General features: G+C 38.0%; 3 protein-coding genes across 7 annotated transcripts in view; 2 read left to right on the top strand and 1 right to left on the bottom strand.

Annotated features, from left to right (window-relative positions):
* YME1L1 (YME1 like 1 ATPase) overlaps positions 1-2,092 on the bottom strand; it is a 29,594-nt gene extending 27,502 nt beyond the window's left edge. Inside the window, exon 1 of the mRNA XM_061126095.1 lies at positions 1,285-2,092. Within this exon, the coding sequence (XP_060982078.1) occupies positions 1,285-1,317 (33 nt within the window). The 5' untranslated portion in view covers positions 1,318-2,092. The remainder of the gene's footprint in view (positions 1-1,284) is intronic.
* Positions 2,093-2,340: 248 nt separating this feature from the next.
* Positions 2,341-23,022, top strand: part of MASTL (microtubule associated serine/threonine kinase like) — a 48,602-nt gene continuing 27,920 nt past the window's right edge. For 2 of the 5 annotated variants that reach the window (XM_061126098.1, XM_061126096.1), the window contains exons 1-11: positions 2,341-2,583; positions 8,098-8,235; positions 10,077-10,216; positions 10,894-10,982; positions 12,555-12,661; positions 12,855-13,005; positions 14,911-15,083; positions 16,019-17,164; positions 18,228-18,369; positions 21,704-21,817; positions 21,921-22,022. In XM_061126098.1, the coding sequence (XP_060982081.1) occupies positions 2,398-2,583; positions 8,098-8,235; positions 10,077-10,216; positions 10,894-10,982; positions 12,555-12,661; positions 12,855-13,005; positions 14,911-15,083; positions 16,019-17,164; positions 18,228-18,369; positions 21,704-21,817; positions 21,921-22,022 (2,488 nt within the window). In that variant the 5' untranslated portion in view covers positions 2,341-2,397. The remainder of the gene's footprint in view (positions 2,584-8,097; positions 8,236-10,076; positions 10,217-10,893; positions 10,983-12,554; positions 12,662-12,854; positions 13,006-14,910; positions 15,084-16,018; positions 17,165-18,227; positions 18,370-21,703; positions 21,818-21,920; positions 22,023-23,022) is intronic. The other 3 variants (XM_061126097.1, XM_061126100.1, XM_061126099.1) reach the window with 3 other exon arrangements.
* On the top strand, positions 2,590-5,591 carry LOC133044623 (chromobox protein homolog 3-like). The gene has a single exon (XM_061126105.1). The coding sequence runs from the start codon at positions 5,103-5,105 to the stop codon at positions 5,589-5,591; it is 489 nt and encodes a 162-aa protein (XP_060982088.1). The 5' UTR covers positions 2,590-5,102.

The following is a 23,022-nucleotide window of genomic DNA, read 5'->3' on the forward strand; positions in this document are numbered from 1 at the left end:
GGATTAGTGCAATAACATCCTCATCTGAAAACACCTCCACTCTAGTTCTTCTACATTCTCCACACAGCAAGAAGCCAGAGTAACCCATTACTCTGTAATAGACTGTAAGGTAAATCTGATCATGTCACTCCTTAACATGTTTAAAAGAATTCAGTGGTTTCCAACAAATTGCAAATGAATTTTAAAGTCCCTTATTATAATCCCCTGTATGATATGTCAAGTCGTCTTTCCAACCTCCTTTCTGCCATTGGCCCTTTAATCACCAACCAGGCTCTAGCCACAATGGCCTTATTTTTGTTCCTCCAATCAGCTAGGCTTGTCAGGATCTCAGAACCTCCAGATGTTCTGTCTACCTGTTCCTTTCTATTCACGTGGCAAACTCCTACTCATGTTTTATTTCACATCATCATTAAAGTTCCATATTTTCTTTGTCCACATTACTGAAGCCCTATAAATAACCACTTTTTTTTTTTAACCCAACCAGTACTAGCAAAACAAAAGCGAGTAGAGGTTACACAAAGGGACATAACTATAATGTTAAACCAAGAAAAACTAAAGACGTCAAACATATTTTGAAAACTGAATGTATACAAAAACTATTTGCAAAACTGTGAAGAACTCTCAAAAAAAATTACCATCAAAAATGATTTTTAAATGAACTAAGAACAAAACAGTCCTGAGAGAATTAAAAATAAAAACCCTTGGAATCTTTCTTCTCTGCTTCTTTGCTTCATAAATGGAAAGATGACGAGGAGGCTGAATCAAAATTTTACCTGCAAATAATCAATAACTTAAAATATATGTATTAGCTATTGTAGATAGAGAAAGCATTCCTAGAAGCTTGCAAATTTCTTAGCATGTCTGGGTTAAATGCCATTAAAGAGAGAGTCTGGGTTGTGAGTACCAGTCTTTGAAGAAGCGGAAAGACAGAAAAGAAACATTACTTGCTCTCTCTACAACTATGGTAAAGACGTTCCCCCTACCCACTCCCCAAACCCTACCTCAGAAATGCCTAGCACTAAACAGCGCCAGATGGATTTTCCAGCAAAAATTCCACGCAATCAAGTCGATAAGCCAAGATCTCCATCACGCTCGTACTATACTTATGCTTCTTCGTCAGCCTTTTACTCAGCGTCGCCCCAATCTTTTCTCAACACCATGACTCCAACTGGATTAAACGCTTCCCTCCTACGACCCCTTACAGGAAACTGCTTCCAAGAAACGCAAATGGCAAACAGCCAGGAGCAGGGCTGGGACAGAAAAATAAACTGGATGCGGACCCACCTGGGGCTGCACGGTGCTCGACAGGGAAAACATCTTCAGGCCGTCAGCGACCTCACCCGCCTGCCAAAACTGTCCCTCTTCTCCGGTCCGGCGGGGAGGCGCTGAGCCCTCTCTTCCCCTTCTTTTCTCTCTCAGCGTCCTCACTCTTCCTAGAAGCGGAAAATGGCCTCCCCAGCATACAGCTGCTGCAACGACAGACAACCCGCCCCGGAAAGCAAGGCGCTAACGCACCAGTACTTCCGGGGCAGGTGAGGTCGCCACCCTGAGCCGCTGACGCCCCCTAAATAGTTCGCTTTCACATTGAATAATACACGCGCCGGAGCCCCAAAGCTTTCTGGCTGTCGTTTTCTTTTTAAAGGGGAACGGCATCCACCCCGTTAAATCTTCCTCCAGCTTTCTAATCAATACTTTCGACTCCTGTTGTGACTGGGCCTTGGGCCATAATACGCTCTTTTGCTACAATTTAGTGCTCTTTATCTTCCCCACAATAAATAAAAAATTTCCTGTTCCAGATAGGCAAGTTACACCCAGTTAAAATGTCAAATTTCAGGACCAGGCATGCGCTTTCTGCTCTCCACATACGCTTCCAGTTTCTCCACATTCTATGATTTCACTGGTCACCGACTCACTGACCAGACCGAACTGGTTTACATTCCTCCAGCGGGTGAGAGGCCCTAAAGGAATCTGGTGGTTGTTTTTTAAGTGGGGTAAGGGCAGGGCCCCACCAGCCTCCTTTGGAGGTCGGGATAAAAAACTCTTCAAGCCCTGTTATTCAAAGTACAGCCCCCAAAGTCCCTTTCCCCATCGGCCAAAAACTGTCTTGTCGTCCCCAGTCAGTGCGAATGAGGTAAATCAGCCGCCGTCAACCTGGAACAGCCTATGGTAGGTTCAAGAAATTTCCGGAAGCCCCGCCTTCACTTCCATCGGCTTCTGCGTCGACGCAACGCAGGTGACGGAGGCGGAGACGCGCATGGATGGGTGTGGCGTGGGCTGCGACGTAGTGACATCACTGAGTACGTGAGGCGTGGGCGGAGCCTCACTTTGAAACTAGTTGGCGGGAGTTGCCAAGGGGCCTTGGCCGGTGATAGAGCCTTGCTTCCGGGGTGGACTGCGATGGAGCCCACCGAGGGCGGTGAGATGAAGAGTGGAGGTGGAGCGGCAACCGGAGAGTGCGTGAATAGGATCCCGGTGCCAAGACCTCCCTCCATTGAGGAGTTCACTATAGTGAAGCCTATTAGCCGCGGCGCCTTTGGGAAGGTGTATCTGGGGCAGAAAGGCAACAGGTTGTATGCGGTGAAGGTAAGAGTCGAGGATTAAAGAAAGCTCAAGAGGCTGGTCCTTCGGCCCTCCTTCCCGCCCCCTGAACTGGGCAGGCTCCAGGGCCTCTGGAGCGGCTAGACTGGATGCCTGGCTCGCTGAGGCCTCCGGGCCCCGTGAGATGATTTGTCATTTGAGGTGACGGCGCGGGCAAGTCGCTGTTGCCTCTGCCCCGCCCTTCTCTTCCCACCACGTAAACCTTAGGAGATCTAGGACTTCTGAATCCTTTTTACTAATTTGGGCTTTACCAGGAATAAGGTTGAAACTTTAAATTAGAAACATTTTCAAATTATATATTAACTACCAATTTGATGTAGATTCATTTCTTTTTTTGTTGAGGCGTAATTGACATAATACCAATTTCAGGTGTACAACTTAACGATTCAGTATTTGTCTATGTGGTGAAATGATCGTCATAAGTCTAGGTAACAGCCATGATGAAACAGCAAATTTTTTTCTTGTGATGAGAACTTTATCTTAGCAGCATTCAAATATATAATGCAGTATTGTTAACTATAGTCAGCATGCTATGATGTAGATGAACTTTTGACCTGTATAATCAAAAGATTCCATTAAACAAACCCACTTTTCAAGCCTTTCATTATAAATCTGGAATGTACTTTTATTTAAAGACTAAGCTGAAATATTCCTAAATCACTCCTTTATCCTTACAGTAGTATGTGCTGTGCTTCCTCACTCAGTCCTGTCCAACTCTTTGCAACCACATGGACTGTAGCCCTCCAGGCACCTCTGTCCATGGGGATTCTCCAGGCAAGAATACTGGAGTGGGTTGCCACGCCCTCCTCCAGGGGATCTTTGCAAGCCAGGGATTGAACCGGGGTCTCCTGCAATGCAGGTAGATTCTTTACCAGCTGAGCTACCCGGGAAGCCCTACAGTAGTATGTATCATTCCAAAGCATTCAAGAGCTCAAAGTATTCAAAGCTGTTCAGGCCACTGTTGATTCTCATCTACTCCCATAGCTTCAAATTAGTCACATCTAAGGAGTGAGTGATAGTAATAAAGGAGAAGCCAGCAGACTGAGTACTAATGTGGTTTCAATTTCCTGTTGGACATTGCCGTGTGAATATCTAGCATGCACCTCAAAATTGTACTTGTCCAGCTTTGATCATGGTCCTCTCCACCTAACCACCTCCTGGATTTCTTCTCTCTGTGTAATAACACCACCATCATTCAGGCTTGAAACTTGAGGCTTTTTAACCTTCCTCTACTGCATCTGTATATCCTCTCTCTCAACTCTGCCCATCAATTCTGTCTCATACTCATTTTTAGTACCCCTTTCATTCCATTCTCAAGTTTGCCCAAATACAGACTTAATTTTTTCTTTCTTCCTTTTTTAAAGTACAACTCAGTTTTTAGTAAATCAAAGATTGGGTAACCATTAACACATTACAATTTCAGAAAATTTCCAGTACCTGAAAACTACTTCTCTTGCTTATCTGCAGTGTCTCCCCACTTAGCCACAAGTAACTCTATATCTCTATTGGTTTGTCTTTTCTGGACATTCCATATTGATGGAATCATACAATACATGGTCTTTTGCATCCAACTTTCTTCACTTCCTTCACATGTTTTTGAGGTCCCTCAGGCCTTCCTTGGACTTCCCTGTGGCTCAGCTGGTAAAAAAAAATCCTGCAATGTGGGAGACCTGGGTTCAATCCCTGGGTTGGGAAGATGCCCTGGAGAAGAGAACAGCTCCCCACTCCAGTATTCTGGCCTGGAGAATTCCATGGACTGTATTGTCCATGGGGTCACAAAGAGTCAGACAGAACTGAGCGAGCTTCACTTTCACTTTCTCTTTAGCACCCCCCCCCCAAACTTTTCCTAACCTTTCAGACCCACCCTATTGAAATTAATTCTCCATCACTTCATATTCCAAAGATTTTTTGCTTTTCCTTCTGTTATACTAAACAGTCATTATTAGCTGTTGAGATGAAAATGCCAGTATATTTTTCACAAGTATTTGTGAATATCCACTTTGTGTAGGATATGGATACAGTGGTAAACAAAAACAAATATGCCCTCATGATGCTTCCAGTCTAGTGGAATGATAAGGAAATCATGTTTTAGACTGGCTTTGTCAGTTTTGCTCATTTTTCTTATGGGAAAGCTTTACAGCTGGAATTTACAGGGTATTGATGATTTTATTAAATGCTTTAATGAATCTTTGGAAGAAATATGCCTTTTTTCCCCTTCCTGAGAATTGATCTCAGTGTTACTAACTGTTCAGTTTAGTGCTCCAATTTTAACATAGATTATAGTTTTGCCTCCCTACCAATTACCTTGAGACTTAAAAAGAGTAATTAGTTGTTTTCTGTAACACAGCATCTGACACTTAAGTTTCAGTAAACTCTAACCATTTTTAAGAATTTTTCCTGGAGATGCTGCAGACCCAGGACCCAGAGCAGCTCAGAGGCGGTGAATAATAGCTCTTCCAGTCTGCAATAAAAAATGGCCTTCAATAAAACTACATTGCAAAAACATGGGAAAGAAACAAAATGGAAAGAGTAAAAAAGTTGAAGAGGCAGAACCTGAAGAATTTGTAGTAGAAAAAGTACTGGACTGCCGTGTAGTGAATGGGAAGGTGGAGTATTTCCTGAAGTGGAAGGGGTTTACAGATGCAGACAATACTTGGGAACCTGAGGGAAATTTAAGTTGTCCAGAGTTAATTGAAGCATTTCTTAATTCTCAAAAAGCTGGTAAAGAAAAAGATGGAACAAAAAGAAAATCTTTGTCTGAGTGTGAATCTAATGATAGCAAATCAAAGAAGAAAAGAGATGCTGCTGATAAATCAAGAGATTTTGCCAGAGGCCTTGATCCAGAACGAATAATTGATGCCACGGACAGCAGTGGAGAATTAATGTTTCTCATGAAATGGAAAGATTCCAATGAGGCAGACTTCGTGCTGACAAAAGAGGCAGACATAAAGTGTCTTCAAATTTTAAGTGTAATTTTTATGAAGAGAGACTAATTTGGCATTCTTGTCCAGAAGATGAGACTCAATAATTGTTTGAATTTATTATATATATACATTATATATATATTTATATACATAAAATGTGGGTCTTGGTTTTTTGATTTATTAGTGTGAAGAAATAACTACATTCTAATGAAAATCAGGTTTGATGTGTTTGTTTTGAAATAGTATTGGGGAAGTTACAATGGGTTTTTTTTTTTTTGGTCTGTAGCACTAGTTGCTTTGAACAAATAAAAACTTTCTATAGTTGCTTCCTTCAGCAGGAAAGAATTTGATACCATAGTATATTATATCCTCAGCATTGGAGAACAGCTTTTCTAAATGTTGGGGGAAATCTCCATAGTCATTACTTAATCAAAATTTAGAATTTGCATTTCACTCATATATGCTTTGGGGCTTCCCTGGTAGCTCAGAGGTTAAAGGATCTGCCTGCAATGCGGGAGACCCGGGTTCGATCCCTGGGTCAGGAAGATCCCCTGGAGAAGGAAATGGCAACCCACTCCAGTATTCTTGCCTGGAGAATCCCATGGACGGAGGAGCCTGATGGGCTACAATCCATGGGGTCGCAAAGAGTTGGACACGACTGAGCGATTTAACTTTCATATATGCCTAAGGATCATTCTAAGTTTTTTGTATGTGTATACATAAAATTCATATGTAAGTTGTTTGGGAGCTTTTTTTTTGTTGTTTTTGTTTTGGTAAATATATTTAAACACAGCTTTTCATAACCATGGATAAGCCCATGTTTTTGGAATTCCATCATTTTGAGCAATATAAGAAATCCTTTCAACTTAAATTGAAAACTTAAGTCTTAACCTTTCAAATTAAATAGTTTTGTAATTAATTAGATAAATTAAGCAATTTAAATTGGGTAATTTTTTAAAGCATCCCTATCAGAATCTGCATCCGTATCTGCATATAAGTCTGCATATAAATGCAGAAGCCCTGGAAGGAAAATTTTTATCACTATCAACAACCTCCCCAACCAAATGAAAAAAGTAGAAAAATTCTGGTATGTTTTAATTGGTGAAGCAAAACTTAGTTAAGTGGACACTTGATGGTTCCTTTTGGTGAACCATTGTTTTACAAGAAATTGAAGTCGCTATGCTATATTTAGGAAAGGTTGTGATATATGGGATGTCTCAGATTTGTTGATGGAAACCTAATCAAATAGTTTTAAAATATTGGAAATTTACAATATACAGGAATATGCCCTATAGGAATATGCCCAGAGGACATATGGGATCTTAACTAGGGATAGAACCCAGGTCCCCTGAAGTGGAAGGGCAGAGTCTTAACCACTGGACTACCAGGGAAGTCCCAAGAATGTGTAAACACACATTCTGTCGTATAGTGCTTCCTGCGCTTTAGCTGGTCCCAGCCTGTGAAGCGGATTCCCTGGTAGCTCAGTCAGTAAAGAATCTGCCCGCAGTGCAGGAGACCTGGGTTGGATCTCTGAGTCAGGAAGATCCCCTGGAGAAGGAAATGGCAGCCCAATCCAGTATTCTTGCCTGAAAAATCCCATGGACAGAGGAGCCTGGTAAGCTATAGTCCGTGGGGTCACAAGAGTTGGACACGACTGAAGCGACTCAGCACAGGAATAAATGAGTGAACAAACTTTTCTAATCTACACTTGACCTGCATGTTTTTTCAGACTTTACCCCCAACCCGTTCTATACATGAAGGCTCGATTTTCTCAGTATTTCAGGTTACTAGTTGAGCAGAAGCTAAGAAAAACAATTTTGTAGTAATCAGAATGTTATTCAACTGTATCTTATTTACTTTATTGTAAATACTAGTGAACAGTGGTCAATAGTTTTATATTCCTAAAAAAAAAAAAAGAATTTTTCCAAGGGGAAAAAAGTACATTCTTTCTCTATTTCTCTCCATCAAGGAACCAAAAAAAATTTTTAAATGGATTGGCCAATTGTTTCTCTATGCCTACATTCCTGATTACGTGAAAGTTGCTCAGTCGTGTCCGAGTCTTTGCGACCCCATGGTCTGTACAGTCCATGGATTTTCCAGGCCAGAATACTGTAGTGGGTAGCTATTCCTTTCTCCAGGGGATCTTCCCAACCCAGGGATTGAACCCAGGTCTCCCACATTGCAAGCAGATTCTTTACCAGCTGAGCTACCAGGGAAGCCCTATAGTCCTGTTTATCTGGGAGCATATTAGGAACATTGCTATCTTATGACTTGTAAGAACAGCAGAACAGAATTTATTTTCTACTTATTGGTAGGGTAGACTGGGAGCATTTGCTTACATCTTTTTCCTTCTCGAAAGTAGTACTTTTACCACTTGATACCAATTTGAGAGATTCTATGTTGAAGAAAGTTTCATTTTCACCAGCTGTTTTCCTGGCAGAGTTTCCTGCTGGCAGTGTGAGGGCCAAACAACATGTCCATGCTTTCTCTCTGTTGTTTCACTTGGAAACCTGAGACCACTCTGTGATAAAAAATAAAACCATGTGTCTGTTGTCACATTATGTACTTACTACAGGTTGTCAAAAAGGCAGACATGATCAACAAAAATATGACTCATCAAGTACAAGCTGAGAGGGACGCACTGGCCCTAAGCAAAAGTCCCTTCATTGTCCATTTGTACTATTCCCTGCAGTCAGCAAACAATGTCTACTTGGTAAGTAAATGACATGTTTTTCTTCATTCAGGAACCACTAAACCTGGTGACTTAAGAATTACTGCCTTTGGGTTCAGAGTACCTAGGTTTGAATTCCAGCTGTTGGACGTACTAGCTTTATGACCTTGGCCAAGTTACCTTTCCTGTTCTGTTTGTTAGGGTTCTTCAGGGAAAAAGAACAATAGGGTGTCTGTGTCTGTGTCTGTGTATGTATGTAGAAAGGGGGATTTTAGGGAATTGTCCTTCATGGTTATGGCAATGGCAAATCCAAAATCTCTGGGGTAGGCTGACAGGCTATAGATCCAGCGAAGAGTTGATGTTGCCGCACAAGCCCAAAGGCAGTGAAGAGGCAGAACTCCCTCCTCTTTGGAGGAGAAAGAGATGACACCTCAACCTTTTTTCTCTCCAGACCTTCAGCTGATTGCATAAGGCTCTCCCACATGATGGAGGTTGAGATGTTTATCTCATCTAAAAAATACCTTAACAGCAACATTTAGATTGGTGTTTGACCAAATATCTGGGTGCCATGGCTTAGCCAATTTGATGTATAAAATGAACCATCATGCCTCAGTTTTCCCATCTGCAAGGCGGAGATAGCAATAGTACCTACCTCAAAGGTTGTTATGAAATTCCAATAGGTTGATATAAACCTTGTAGAACAGTGTGTGGCACATAGTGCTAAAAATATTTCCTAAGTAAAGGATACATAATAGAAATACTATGTCAAGTTTGATGTGTAATAAGGAAAAGATATTAGGAAGTGGTGGATTGGGGATTTATGGACTTAGCAAGTTGCTTGCTTTTCACTGAACATGGCAACTTACACTCTTTTAATTCTAATGAGGAATTTGGGTAGGGGACAGGAAGAGGTGAGGATGGCAGGTATTTTGACTTCCAAGTTCTAGAGGTTCATGAGGAAATAATCAGACGTTGTGAAAGACCACCCTATGCCCCACCCCCGGTCCCACCCCCTCTCCAGCAAATAAAAAGAAGAAAAATTATTCCAAATTAAAGGAGATATGATAACTAAATCCCATGCATGGTCCTGGCCTGGGAATGAGGGACGAGGAGAGAGGCCGTCAGGAGCAATATGGAATTATCAGAGAAATTTGAATACAGACTAAACAACAGGTAATAGCATTATTTTAGCATTAAGTTCCATGCATTTTATTACACTGTAATTATAGATGATGTCCTTGATAAAGCATTTGTTTAAAAAAAAAGAATGTCCTTGTTAGCAGAAATGTGATGAAGAATTCAGTGGTACACTTTCATAATTTAAAAAATAAAAAAGAAAGAGAAAGAAAAAGAATTCTGTGGTGACATATCATGCCCTCTTCCACTCCATTCTAAAATTATTCAGCCAAAATTTTAAAGATTAATACCAGTTGCTAATGTTGCCTTATTTAAAGTATTTAATTTGAATAAAAATACATGCACATAGTGTATTTATGTTAATGTAACAATCATGTTAATGATTAGCATAAATAAGTATTGTTATATTCATATATGTGTAGAGGAAGAAAGCAGATGTGGCAAAGTGCTAACAATGGGTGAAAATAGATGAAGAGTACGTGAGAAATTATTCTACTCTTCATACCTTTTTCGTAAAGCTGAACAGTTTAAATTTTAGAAAGTGTATGGTAGCATGAACAAACCTGGTATTGATGTGTACTCAGTGACACCAAGAAAATGTCTGTTACAGAACCATGCTAAAATATATAATCATTAATGCTCAAATAAGATATTTTTAAGTAGTCATATTGGTTTTTTGGGTGGTTTTTTGTTTTTTTTTAATCATATTGGTTTTATTTTACAGTATTTCTATTTCGTTTTGACAGGTAATGGAATATCTCATTGGTGGAGATGTCAAGTCCCTTCTACATATCTATGGCTATTTTGATGAAGAGATGGCCGTGAAATATATATCTGAAGTTGCATTGGCTCTAGACTACCTTCATAGACATGGAATCATTCACAGGTAATGACTGACTTTTCCCCAAACTATTACTTAAGCACAAGTAATCAAATTATGTATTTACTATTTGAGTCTTAGATATTTGCATAACCTCCAATATATGGGTTATCTTAAATTTAGTAGTAATTTGTGTGAATTTAGAAATTCCATCAACTGTTTCATCTCCCTGTGTGTGTGAATGTGTTGCTTTGTCCATGGATATCCCATTTTATTGTGAAGAATATTGACTTTTTTTTCCACTCATTTAGCTGTACATCATGCAAAAGTACTATAGTTTATAATCCCAGCTGATTTACAGTGTTTTGCTGTGTTCAAAGAAAGGTTAAGTGACTCTTTTTGGTTAAGGCTTAATCTCACAGAAAGAAGTAAATATGATTTGACCTGGTTTGAGGTTTATTTTACCTAATGAAATTTATCTTAATGGAATATCTAGTGAATAATGCCAAAGATAATCTAGCATTAAATAGTTAACTCTTGTATATTCAGATATTCAAATTTTAGTTTGCTTTTTTTTTTTTTAGTTTGCCTTTGAGAGTTCTTTTCTGTACTTTCAAAGCCACCAATGAGAGACAATAAATAGGGTTTGATTCTTCTTTAACTTTCTGTTTTTTTTGCTTGAAATTCTGAAATCAACACTAGCTCTTTTTTAGTTATCTGATATTTGTCTTTTTTATGTTCAGGGATTTGAAGCCAGACAATATGCTTATTTCTAATGAAGGTCATATTAAACTAACAGATTTTGGCCTTTCCAAAGTTACTTTAAATAGAGGTAAGAAACATAGCAAGTAAGTACCTTTTTAAAAGTCCAGCACATTTTAGACACTAACATTTCATTAGTTTATACATTTTCTGTTAATTAAAAATGACTAAAACGGCTTTTGTGTGTGTACCCAGCAGAAGAATTGCTGGATCATATAGACCAAATTCTATTTTTAATTTTTTGAGAAACTTCCACTGTATTTTTCATAGTGGTTGCACAGTTTTACATTTTACAGTTGACCAGCAGTGCACAAGAGTTTCAGTTTCTCCACATTCTTTCCAATACTTCTTATTTTGTTTTTTGATAGTGGTCATCCTAATGGGTATAAGTTAATATTTCATTGTAGTTTGGATTTGCATTTTTCTGTTGGTTACTTATGTTAAGTATCTTTTCATAAGCCTCTTGACCATTTGTATATCTTCTTTAGAGAAATGTCTATCCAAGACTTTTTATCCACTATTTTAATTAGATTACTTGGATTTTTTTTGTTATTGAGTTGTGGTTGTTTCTATATTCTGTATATGAGCCCCTTATTAGATAAATAATTTACAGATGTTTCTCCCATTCTGTAGGTTGTCTTTTCATTCTGTTGCTTGTTTCCTTTGATGTTCTGAAGTTGTGAGGTTTGATATAGTCCCATTTGTCTTTTTTTGCCTTTTTCCTGTGCTTTCAAAGTCATAACCAAGAAATCATTGCTGTAGCATTTTTTTAATTTGTAAAATATTTTTTAAGAAGTTTATTGTAGTTCCTACAGTTTCATCAGTGTGAGGTATAAGTGAAATTTAAATTCAAACTTTCAACCTACATTTTAAAGTCTTACACTACATACAAAGTGTTACACTTCTCTTACTTTTTTTTTTTTACCTTTTTTTTTTTTTTTTACTATTTTTGATATCTAAAGAAAATCATACAATATTATGTGTGAGTTTTGAATCATTTTACAGTGTTACACATTGAAAGCTGATAAAAATCTGCATTAGTTTCTATCTTGCTTACATAGTAAATTAACATGAGTGTTCCATAATTTGTGTTAATTCCTTAAATTGATTCTTTTGTTGTTTAGTCACTCAGATTCTGTTATTGAAATTTATTTTGTATTCTTAGTACTTTGATTCCTTTCTTAGCTTTTTTTTTACCACCTCCTTTTCTAATGCTTTATTTACCAAGAATTATTTTGTTGGCAGTTAGGTAACACTTTTGTATTTATCTTTTTTAATTTATTTTTATTTATTAATTTTTACCTTTTGGCCCCTTTCATCCATTTCTTCCAGCCCTTAATCCCACCTCTGGCAACCACAAATCAATTCTCTGTATCTATGAGCTTGATTTTTTGTTTTGTTTTTTAAATTCTACATATAGAGAAAGCATATGATATTTGTCTTTCTCTGTCTGGTTAGTTCTACATGTTTACTATATGGCATGATGGTTTTCTTGGCTGTGTTTGTCTTGCACAAGCCAACTTTGTAGTTGATGTTAGCAATGTGAAAAGTGGGGCAAAGTCCAGAACAAATAATTGTTGACTTTAGTCAATGACAGTTGAAGTTTTTAAAGAATATCATGTACTTTTCTTTCTATATATAGATATCAACATGATGGATATTCTTACAACACCATCCATGGTGAAACCTAGACAGGATTATTCAAGAACCCCAGGACAAGTATTATCTCTCATCAGCTCTTTGGGATTTGTAAGTACTTGATAAGAAAAAAACTCACATGATAGACCCTAACATGATTGCCATTTACACAAATTCAAATATTAAGCATGTTGCATTACTTCGGCAGTTCATCTACCTAGATATCGTAACAGTCTATGCATTTAAGTGGTGTTTTTGTGACAACAAATTGTAGCATTTGTTTTTGTCTTCCTCTTTGTCATAGCACACACCAGTTGCAGAAGAAAATCACGACTCTGCAAATGTTGTTTCGACTCATGTGTCTGAAACATCACCACTTTCTCAAGGACTAACTTGTCCTATGTCCATAGATCAAAAGGACATTACTCCTTATTCTAGCAAGCTACTAAAATCATGTGAGTATAAAAGAAGAGATAGTATATTCTGTTAAATGTGCCCTTGAGGAACAAAGTATTTTATAATTTTAAAATTTTGAATATCAATAATTTTTAAATGCAGACATTCAGATAGCCTGTGGACTTCCTCTGTTTTGTCATGTAAGTGCCATTTCTGACAGGGGTTGTTGCAGATCTTTGTTGTTGTTGGCTGCACTGGGTCTTAATTGTTACGCGTGGGCTTTCTCTAGTTGCAGTGAGCTGGGGTTACTCTGTAATTGCGGTGTGTGGGCTTCTCATTGTGGTGGCTTTTCTTGTTGCAGAGCACAGGCTCTAGAGCCCTCGCCTAGTTACTCCACAGCTTGTGGGACCTTCCTGGACCAGGGATAAAACTGGTGTACCATCCATTGCAAGGTGGATTCCTAACCACTGGACCAGCAGGGAAGTCCCTGGTGGATCTTTACATCAACAAAATAAAATGTCAAGCTAATTTTTCAATTAGCTGCAACATTGTAATGATCATTGGGTGAATGTCACTGTACCGAGTCTATGGAAATCTTAGATGGGGAAGATATAGTAATACTCTGTGCCTTTATAAAATGATTTCCAAAAGGTTCTGAAATAAAATAGTTACAGTCAAGATATAGTTTTAGTTATTACACAATAAAAGTCAAAAGTAAAGGAAGCAAGTGGAAAATCTGTGTAGCACTTAACCTCACCCTCTAACTTATCAACAGTGGACAGTTTAGTTCTGTGCATGTGTGTTTTCTTCATCTTGGAAATGTGAATAATGATGCTGATGCTTTTGAACTGTGGTGTTGGAGAAGACTCTTAAGAGTCCCTTGGACTGCAAGGAGATCCAACCAATCTGTCCTAAAGGAGATCAGTCCTGGGTATTCATTGGTAGGACTGATGTTGAAGCTGAAACTCCAATACTTTGGCCACCTGATGCGAAGAGCTGACTCATTGGAAAAGACCCTGATGCTGGGAAAGATTAAGGGCAGGAGGAGAAGGGGACGACAGAGGATGAGATGGTTGGATGGCATCACTGACTCGATGGACATGGGTTTGGGTGGACTCCGGGAGTTGGTGATGGACAGGGAGGCCTGGCGTGCTGCGGTTCATGGGGTCACAGAGTCGGACACAACTGAGCGACTGAACTGAACTGAACTGAAAGAGTAATTAGCGTTAGTTGTTTTCATAGATGCTACTTCATTATGAATTTGGTCCTCAATTCTGAACATATCTTGAAGCGATGGATAGACCAAAAGGAAGAATTGCCTCCTTTTTACAAATGAGAACAAAAGAGTCTCATTTTAAGTTCAGGAGCAAAAAGTTTTAGCATCATTAGTTATTTATAAGATACAGGAACTTGTGTTATAGAGATGGTGCTACTTTCTGGCACTGGCTCATGCTTAGCAAGGTCACTATTATTTCTTTTACCCAGTAGTATAAAAAAGTCCTTACGGATGTATATAATTCCACACTGGTAAGCATGTAAACCTCAACATTAAAATAAAGCTCTGGTTTTAATTAAATACAAATTGAATTGAGTAAGAGTAGTCACATTCCAGCCTTCTAGCACATCTGGATTTAGCCCATCAGTAATGAACCTTCATTGAAAAAAGTTTCAAATTGGATAATGGATATTCAAAATGAATTTCCTCCTAATTATAAATTTGCAAAAAATAAAAATAAATAAATAAATAAATTTGCTCCCTATCCTGATCTCTACTTTATAAATATTGAGAGTTTTGTCTATTAACTTTCAGAAGCCATCCTTATTGATGAGATAATGTTTACATAGAAATAGTTTTGATATGAAATATTTACTTACTGCTTAACCCAATTACCTGTAAAGATTCAGGATTTGCAGGGAAGTAGGAAAGAAGTGACATAAGCCTCAGTGTTTTCTCTTCCCCACAGGTCCTGAAATGGTTGCCTCCCACCCCCGGATGCCTGTGAAGTGTCTAACTTCCCACCTCCTTCAGTCTAGGAAGAGGCTGGCAACATCCAGCACCAGCAGTCCGTCCCATACCTTCATATCCAGCGTGGAATCCGAGTGCCACAGCAGTCCCAGATGGGAAAAGGATTGCCAGGTCAGAGTGTCACTCACCTTACCCAGAACCAACTGTGTGTAATGATAGAAACATTTGACACCTTTTCATACAAGTTCTGTAAGGACATGAAAGTGTTATGTGAACAGCAGTCAAGATACTCTTCATTTTCCTGTATATTCTGTCAAATTCTTTTGCAGTATTTCATTTCTCATTGAAATGTGAAATTATTCTTCAGTATATGAGATTACAATTTTTTTTAATTAAAAAAAAATTATGTTTTGGTCATCCTGCGAGGCATGTGGGGGTCTTAGTTCCCCAACCAGGGATCAAACCCATGATCCCTATATTGGAAGCATGGAGTCTTAACCACTGGTTCACCAGGGAAGTCCTCCAAATTTTTAACTTTTGCAGTATATTAATAGTAAATGTTTGGCTTCTAGGCATCTAGATAGACTTTTTTAAAATTCCCTGCCCTAACATAGACATTAGATTGTTGAGTTTTTTTAACCTTTGTCTTATTTTATAACTTATACTACGTCCTTCTATAACTGTTTACTGCCAGCTTATCATTTAATGGAATGGTAACTCTTCTGAATCAGAAATAACTTCTAGACCACAAAGGTTGATGCGGGTGTGTCTTTAAAAGTATCTATTCTAAGGAGATTGCTTGCCAAGTGAATAGATACTGAAAGTCATTTTACTTAATTTATGTATTCTGTTCTGGGCTTTTTAAAGCTATTAAAGCTGAGAGGAACTAAAAATATGATAGCCTTTCCTATATAGAATGTGGGCAAAATGTTAGGTTAGAATTCTGTTAATACCCAAAGAAAAAAATCCTTCCACTTGATAAAATAAATTGAACTCTGCTCTTTAGTCTCAGTAATATGATTTTCTTCATTACAGTGACTAAGTCCTAATCACTAGGCCACCAAGGACGTCCCCTAATTTTTTAAGTGTTTTTTCCTCCCTCTTAGGAAAGTGACGCTGCAGCAGGCTCCACAATGATGAGTTGGAATACAGTTGAAAAGCCTTTATGCACAAAATCTGTAGATGCCATGGAGACCAAAAGTTTCAATGAAAGGGACCTTGAGTTAGCTCTTTCTCCCATTCACGGCAGCAGTGTCGTTCCTGCCACTGGAAACTCTTACGTTAACCATGCTAAAAGATGTTCTTCAGGGGAAGTTTCTTGGGAAGCAAGACAACTAGATGTAAATAGTATCAATGTGACTGCTGACAAAAACCAGTCTGGTCTCCATGAATCAAAACAGTGGGCTGTGGATTCTGGTGGGATGACTGAAGAGCACCTTGGGAAAAGAAGTTGTAAAAGAATTTTCGAATTAGTTGACTCCAGTCCTCGTCAGGGAATTATACCAAATAAAAAAAGTTGCTTTGAGTATGAGCGTAATAATGAAATGACAGATTGTTATGCAAATCAAAGGACAGGCCTGACAGTTGAAGTCCAGGACCTTAAGCTGTTGGTATACAGAGATCAGCAAAATGACTGTGTGAATAAAGAGAATGTGGGCAATTCTTTTATTGATAAACACCAAACCCCAGAAAAATCGTCTGTCCCAATGATAGAAAAAAACCTTATGTGTGAGCTGGATGACGATTGTGACAAGAATAGTAAGAAGGACTACTTAAGTTCTAGTTTCCTATGTTCTGATGGTGATAGAACTCCTAAAAGTATTCACATGGACTCTGATTCATCTTTTCCTGGAATTTCCATCATGGAAAGTCCGTTAGGAGGGCAGTCTTTAGATCCAGATAAAAACATCAAAGAATCCTCTTTGGAAGAGTCAAATATTGAAGACCTACTTCCTGTATCACCCAGCTGCCAAGAAAGTACCTTGCCAAAAGGTGTTGAGTGTCCTACCATCCAAGACAGCAACCAAAAAATGTTGGCTCCTTCTTCAGAGGTCTTAAAACCATTAACCTCTAAAAGAAATGCTGTGGCATTTCGGAGTTTTAACAGTCACATTAATGCTTCCAATAGCTCCGAACCTTCTAAGATGAGCGTCACTTCTTTAGATGTGATGGATATTTCGTGTGCCTATAGTGGGTCATATCCCACGGCTATCACCCCTACTCAGAAAGAAAGATCCTACATGCCATATCAGGTATGTTATCACTGGATACTCCATGCTGTATCAGGTATGTTATCACTTGCTAATGTGTGGTCCTTTAGATTTTAGAAAAATAAACTATGAAGGCCAGACATTTGCCTATCAGCTGGACTATATAATATTAATCAAATGGTTTTGTTCTGCTTATTGGAAATCTGTGGCTTTGTGGAGGTTTTAGTATAGAAAGGTGAAGCGGGTAGCAGTGTTTATCATTTTTAATTCCAGTGCCTCCTTCATTTGTATTGTCCTGCATACTTTCACATATTTATATGTCACATGTTTACATATTTACAATCACATTTTCACTTGATCACAGTAATTCTGAGATACAAAATTAAAATCCATCTACTTTACTGCCTTCTAAGGACACATTTAGATGATCTCTTTTCTTTGTAGAAAAGAGTTGAAAAATCAAATAAAATCTTTTTTTTTGTCCCTAAACCGTTATCTTTTTAAACCCAAAGTTTCTTTTTTTTTCTTCCTTTGGAGAGACATTGTAATATAGAAAGTGCACACCTGTAAGGTTACAAGACTTTAGTTTTCTATTTAGAGCTTAGTGAGGGACTTAGAAATTGTTACCTTCAGAGCCTGTGTCTGCCACCTGTCCTGCTGGTCCAACTGAGTCCTTGTGAGACAACAAAATATCTTAAAAACATAAATGCCAGTTGCCACCAAAGGTTATTTGCATATAGTTCAAACTTACGCATTGTCCTAATAATTCAGTCATTTTTCAGCTGTAGCCTCCCTCCAGGACACTTTGTAAGCTTGTATTGATCCATCCTATCAATAAATTTTTCTCATGGATTTTTTTCATTGTTTCTTGCATATCCAAATCTTATTGAAATAACTGGTGTTAGCTAAGCAATTGAATTGCATTATTATCATTAGGATTTTTTAAGTAAGACTTTTCATAATTAGTTCTGAGACCATTTCCAAAGCTGATCAAGGATTTCACTATTTTCCATGCCCAGCAGCCTAGCTTTTCTTTGGTGTAAGCATTTCTGTTCACTGTGAAAGGAATGAAGATATTTATTGTGCCTTAAACTCTTGAAATTAGCAGACCCCAAATCAGGTCAAATCAGAAACTCCATACCGAACTCCAAAGAGTGTGAGAAGAGGGGCAGCCCCAGTGGACGACGGTCGAATCCTGGGGACACCGGACTACCTCGCGCCAGAGCTGCTGTTAGCCAGGGCCCATGGTAAGGCACACACGTCTTGAGTTTTTCAAGTATCTGTCATTATCGTTTCTTTTGAGATAAAGTGTGTTAAATTTCTTTACCTAAGGTAAAACTAGATGAGATGGTGCAGTACTCTTTTTCTCACATACATGGCGTTTATTATAGTAAATAAAGACACGCAGCCATTCCTCCTCAGCCTGCTGGTTCAGTCTCAGTGATCCAGAGAAGCCCCACCTTCCACTCCCTCCACTGTCTTTGTTCTAAATGTCTTCCCAGGTCTATTCTTGTCTGGTTTCGGGAATACAAAGTTAGTCCTGCGCTTCTGTTCAGTCTGCAGATGCCTCTTCCTGTTCAGAGCCTGCACTCACTATACCCTCACCAGAAGGGTCCAGCCAGATAGGAACCATCCCTCAAAAAGCAACACAGAAATAAAAGTTCCTCTGGGCACTTAACTAGTTTTTGGACATTGTCCCTTTTGGACGGCTTTGCTATCTCATTTCCTATATTATCATTTATACATTTTCTCAAATCAATACAGTATGAATGGAAACCTCAGATGGCAAGGTTTACTTGATAAAATCTTGCCATTCTTTTAGTAGGACATCTATTTATTATAGCTAGCTAGTGAAATGTTCTAAAATTTTTATTTCCCATAAAAGTAACTTGACACATAGTTTTTAAAATAAATAATAGAGAGCAATTTATCATTTTAAAGACAACAATAACAATTCCCTGCTCTCTAACTGCTAAAGGGACTTAGGAACCCCAGCCTGAGTTTCCATAGCGTCTTTTAATAGATATGTTTGTTTCAGCTCTCTTATATTGGTAGTAAAATTACCTGAATTGTTGCTCCCAGAGTAGGCTGTTTTCTACTTGGGAAAAGCTCTCTTCTTCATCTTTTGTCTCTTGTGTCAGGCACACTACCTGGTTTCTAGTTCAATAAATAACTTAAGAATGAACTTAAAACTTTCAAACAATGTACCTAACTCCTGTTTTCTTACATGCAGGATTTCTGACTTCAGGTGAGTGAATTTCTCCATAAAGGAACATGGCAAAGCACACTTATCTGAATAGTCAAAGTCTAACTAGATCACATTGCATGCAAAATTTTTCCTAATTTCAGCTCACTTATGAAATACAAAATGGGCTTCCCAGGTGGCGCTAGTGGTAAAGAACCCAGCTGCCAGTGCAGGAGACGTAAGAGACACAGGTTTGATCCCTGGGTTGGGAAGATCCTCTGGAGAAGGGCCTGACAAACCACTCCAGTGTTCTTGCCTGGAGAATCCCATGAACAGAGGAGCCTGGTGGCCTACAATCCATGGGGTCACAAAGAGTCAGACATGACTGAAGCAGCTTAGCATGCACACAACGTGTACATGTTTATCCTTATCCCATGAAATACCAAAATGAACTCTTCTGAGCAAGAAGACATCCAGAGAGATTGCTCTTCTCTGTGAAAACAAGTGTCGGCATGTGGAATTTTTTTATTACAACTGAAGAAATAGGCTTGATAAAAATATTAAAATTAATAGCTACAAAAGGGCTTGAATTTTCTAAGCCTTCCATTCCATTATTATTAGAAAATAGAGAGTAATTAGCATACAAATTATAGAAGTGGATTGTAAATTAGAAAGCCAGTTGTGTAAAACAACTCTGTTCTATAGTTCTAGCTATTTATTTTATAATTGATAATATGATTTATCACAATACGTGATCTTTTTAGACTCTGACTCAAATGTATGGGTATGTATGACATATCCATGGAGAAGTCATGTATGTTTCTGACATGAGTACATTTTTGGCTGAGCTGGGGAAAGGGTTCTAATTTCTAATCTAAGTAAATAAATTAAAATGCAGGGTTTTCCTGATTTCCTCTTACTTTCCTGTATTTGGTTATCTAATCTGTTGAAATAATTCTTTCTCAGTGCTGCTTAAAAGGCCTACTAATGGAGGTGGTTTGTGTGTTTTTATAGTGATTACAATAGAGATAGAAGCCTGTAGACTGTTTGTACCTTGTGTTCCATAGGAAAATGGGATCATGTGGCTTGCAGATGGAAAGGTATTCGAAATGCATGCAATTATTTTTTCTAATGGAAGAATCCACAACGCTTTCCTATTGTTTCTTGTTTTGGAGGCTTTTTTGTTTGTTTGTTTTTGTGGTATTTGCTTAACCACAGTAATGAATTTTGTGAAACTGACTTTAAAGAGTTAATTTTCAGACAAATTTAGTTCTAGACTAGAATCACAACTCTAAATTTATATTGAAGTTAATCATTTTTGGACTGAAATTAACTTTTGCTTAGGAAACATTTTGTTCCTTCATACACATAACTAAGCAAAAGTATAAACCAGATTATAAGGTCTTGTTTAAAATAAACATCTAAAAAAAAATCTTTGCAGGGAATGCCCTGGTGGTCTAGTGGTTAGGACTTGGTGCTTTCACTGACAAAGCCTGGGTTCAGTCTCTGATTGGGGAACTAAGATCCCACAAGCCTCATGACATAGCCCAAAAATTAAAAATTAAAAAAATCTTTGTATAGAAATGATGCTTTCACTGAAGGTTTTATTTAGAAGTCAGTTTTACCTACTTATTAAGACTTATCTTCTAATTCCCTCCTCAAGCTATAGTCTAAATGTTTTTTTTGTTAAACTAATTTGTTCCCCTCCGTCCTTAAAAAGAGTAAAGCAACATGAAAACACCCTGTAAGTAAGGCTTCCCTAGTCACGAGGTTATCCTCCAGTTAGCATTAATATTACTACCTCATCTCCTTCCTTTGTAAAACAAGTAGATACAGAATCATCCGAATGTTATTATTTCCTGATTTGAAACTGAGGAGTACTCTAATTTTAAAGAATAATTTTTAGATTAAATGCATTCCTTCGTTGTGTTTTAGGATTTAGCATAAAAGTAAGTCTCCAGAATATTGGAAGTAATTAATAAATGGCAAAAGATAACTTTAACTTTTTTTTTTTAATAGCCACGTTAATTGTTAATCTAACCTCTATATTCAGGACTTCCCTGGAAGTCCAGGGGTTAAGACTCTGCACTTCCAAATGCAGGGGGTACAGGTTCAATCCTTAGTTGGGAAACTAGGATACTGCATGCCATTTGGTATGGCAAAAAGTTTTTTTAAATAAATAAAAATAATAAAATTGTTATTTTCCAAGAAAATAATTACCACACTGCCTAAAGGAAGGTAATTTGGGGTTTTGTACTTTCAAGAGCCAGAGGAAAACCTTAGGAAGTAAGTCTTTGGGCCTTCATTGTGCCCAGATAAAAACATATTAGTGTTTTAGTTGATCAAACATTTGTAGAAAATGCTTGCAAGTTCAGCTGCTTCCTCTTAAATTCCAGGTCCTGCAGTAGACTGGTGGGCCCTTGGAGTTTGCTTGTTTGAATTTCTAACAGGAATTCCCCCTTTCAATGATGAAACACCACAGCAAGTATTCCAGAATATTCTGAAAAGAGGTGATTCTTTTTCTCCTATCTATGAAGATAGATTCATTTATCTCATTTATCTCTGCGTATTGTTCTTTTGACCAATGATGAACATGTTAATTTGTATTTGTAGATATCCCTTGGCCTGAAGGTGAAGAAAAGTTATCTGATAATGCTCAAAGTGCTGTGGACATACTCTTAACCATTGATGATACAAAGAGAGCAGGAATGAAAGGTAAGGTTTGGGGTTAGTCACCAAATCTCCGTGACTTTTACCCTTGATTTGCTTCAGGGATGAATGTTAATAATATCAAGTTCTAATATAATACTACTGATAATCTGACAGCTAAACTCAGTTGGTTTTAAACTTTCAGTTTATTTTTGCCCTCTCAGTATTCATTGATATATTTGTCCTTATTCAGAACATTAAAATTCAGTGCAATCAGGTTGCAGTCTTGAATTTTATTACTCTCAAGCAGGTTCTCAAAACAATCTCATCTTGTCAATGTCTTTAAGTTTTTCGGAGCCTGATAAAGTTAACCCTCAACCAATATAGGAAATTCTTTTAGTCAAAACTTCCTGTTTTATGATTTCTTACTGCTTCATTTCTGACATCATTATTGATTGACAAGTATTTTTATGTACTCTGGCCCCTTGTTGCATTATCTTCACAGCTAAGATGCCTCAAAGAAGACAAAATGGGCTCATCGTGACCCATTCAAAGCTTTTTTCCCGTGCTGGAAACTCGAATTAATTTTAAACTCCAATTTTGAAACTCCAGTAAATCTCATTAGCAGTTGCCTTAAAATTCTTTTTGTCACACGGTATAGATAGAGACAGCTAAGCACTTATGTCTCAAAATACACTTCCATGTGAAGTACAGTATATTAAGAAAATGGACTTTAGTCGTATGTCATTTGTATCTACTTCTAGTTTTCCCTCTAATCAGATCAACAAACCCTATAGAGTGACTTCTAGGTGTCAGTGTTGTTATTTGAGGCACTGGAGGTAACCTAGGGATGAACCAGACTAAAACTCCTGTCCTTAAGTTCTAGAACTACATTCTAGCGGAAAGACAGGAAGTAGACAGATATAATCATAACGCCATCCAGTAGTAACTACACAAAGAAAAAGCAGAGAGGGTACAAAGTGAAGGCAAAAGATGTATTTTTTAGACTGGATGGTCATGAAGATTTCTGACAAGTGGAATTTGAGCAAAAACCGGTGTAAAGTGA

The sequence above is a fragment of the Dama dama genome, chromosome 23 (genome assembly GCF_033118175.1).
Source record: "Dama dama isolate Ldn47 chromosome 23, ASM3311817v1, whole genome shotgun sequence".
Lineage (NCBI taxonomy): Eukaryota > Metazoa > Chordata > Mammalia > Artiodactyla > Cervidae > Dama > Dama dama.

Coding starts and splice junctions, on each gene's coding strand:
- LOC133044623 (XM_061126105.1), top strand. CDS start 5,103: ATGGGAAAGAAACAAAATGGAAAGAGTAAAAAAGTTGAAGAGGCAGAA.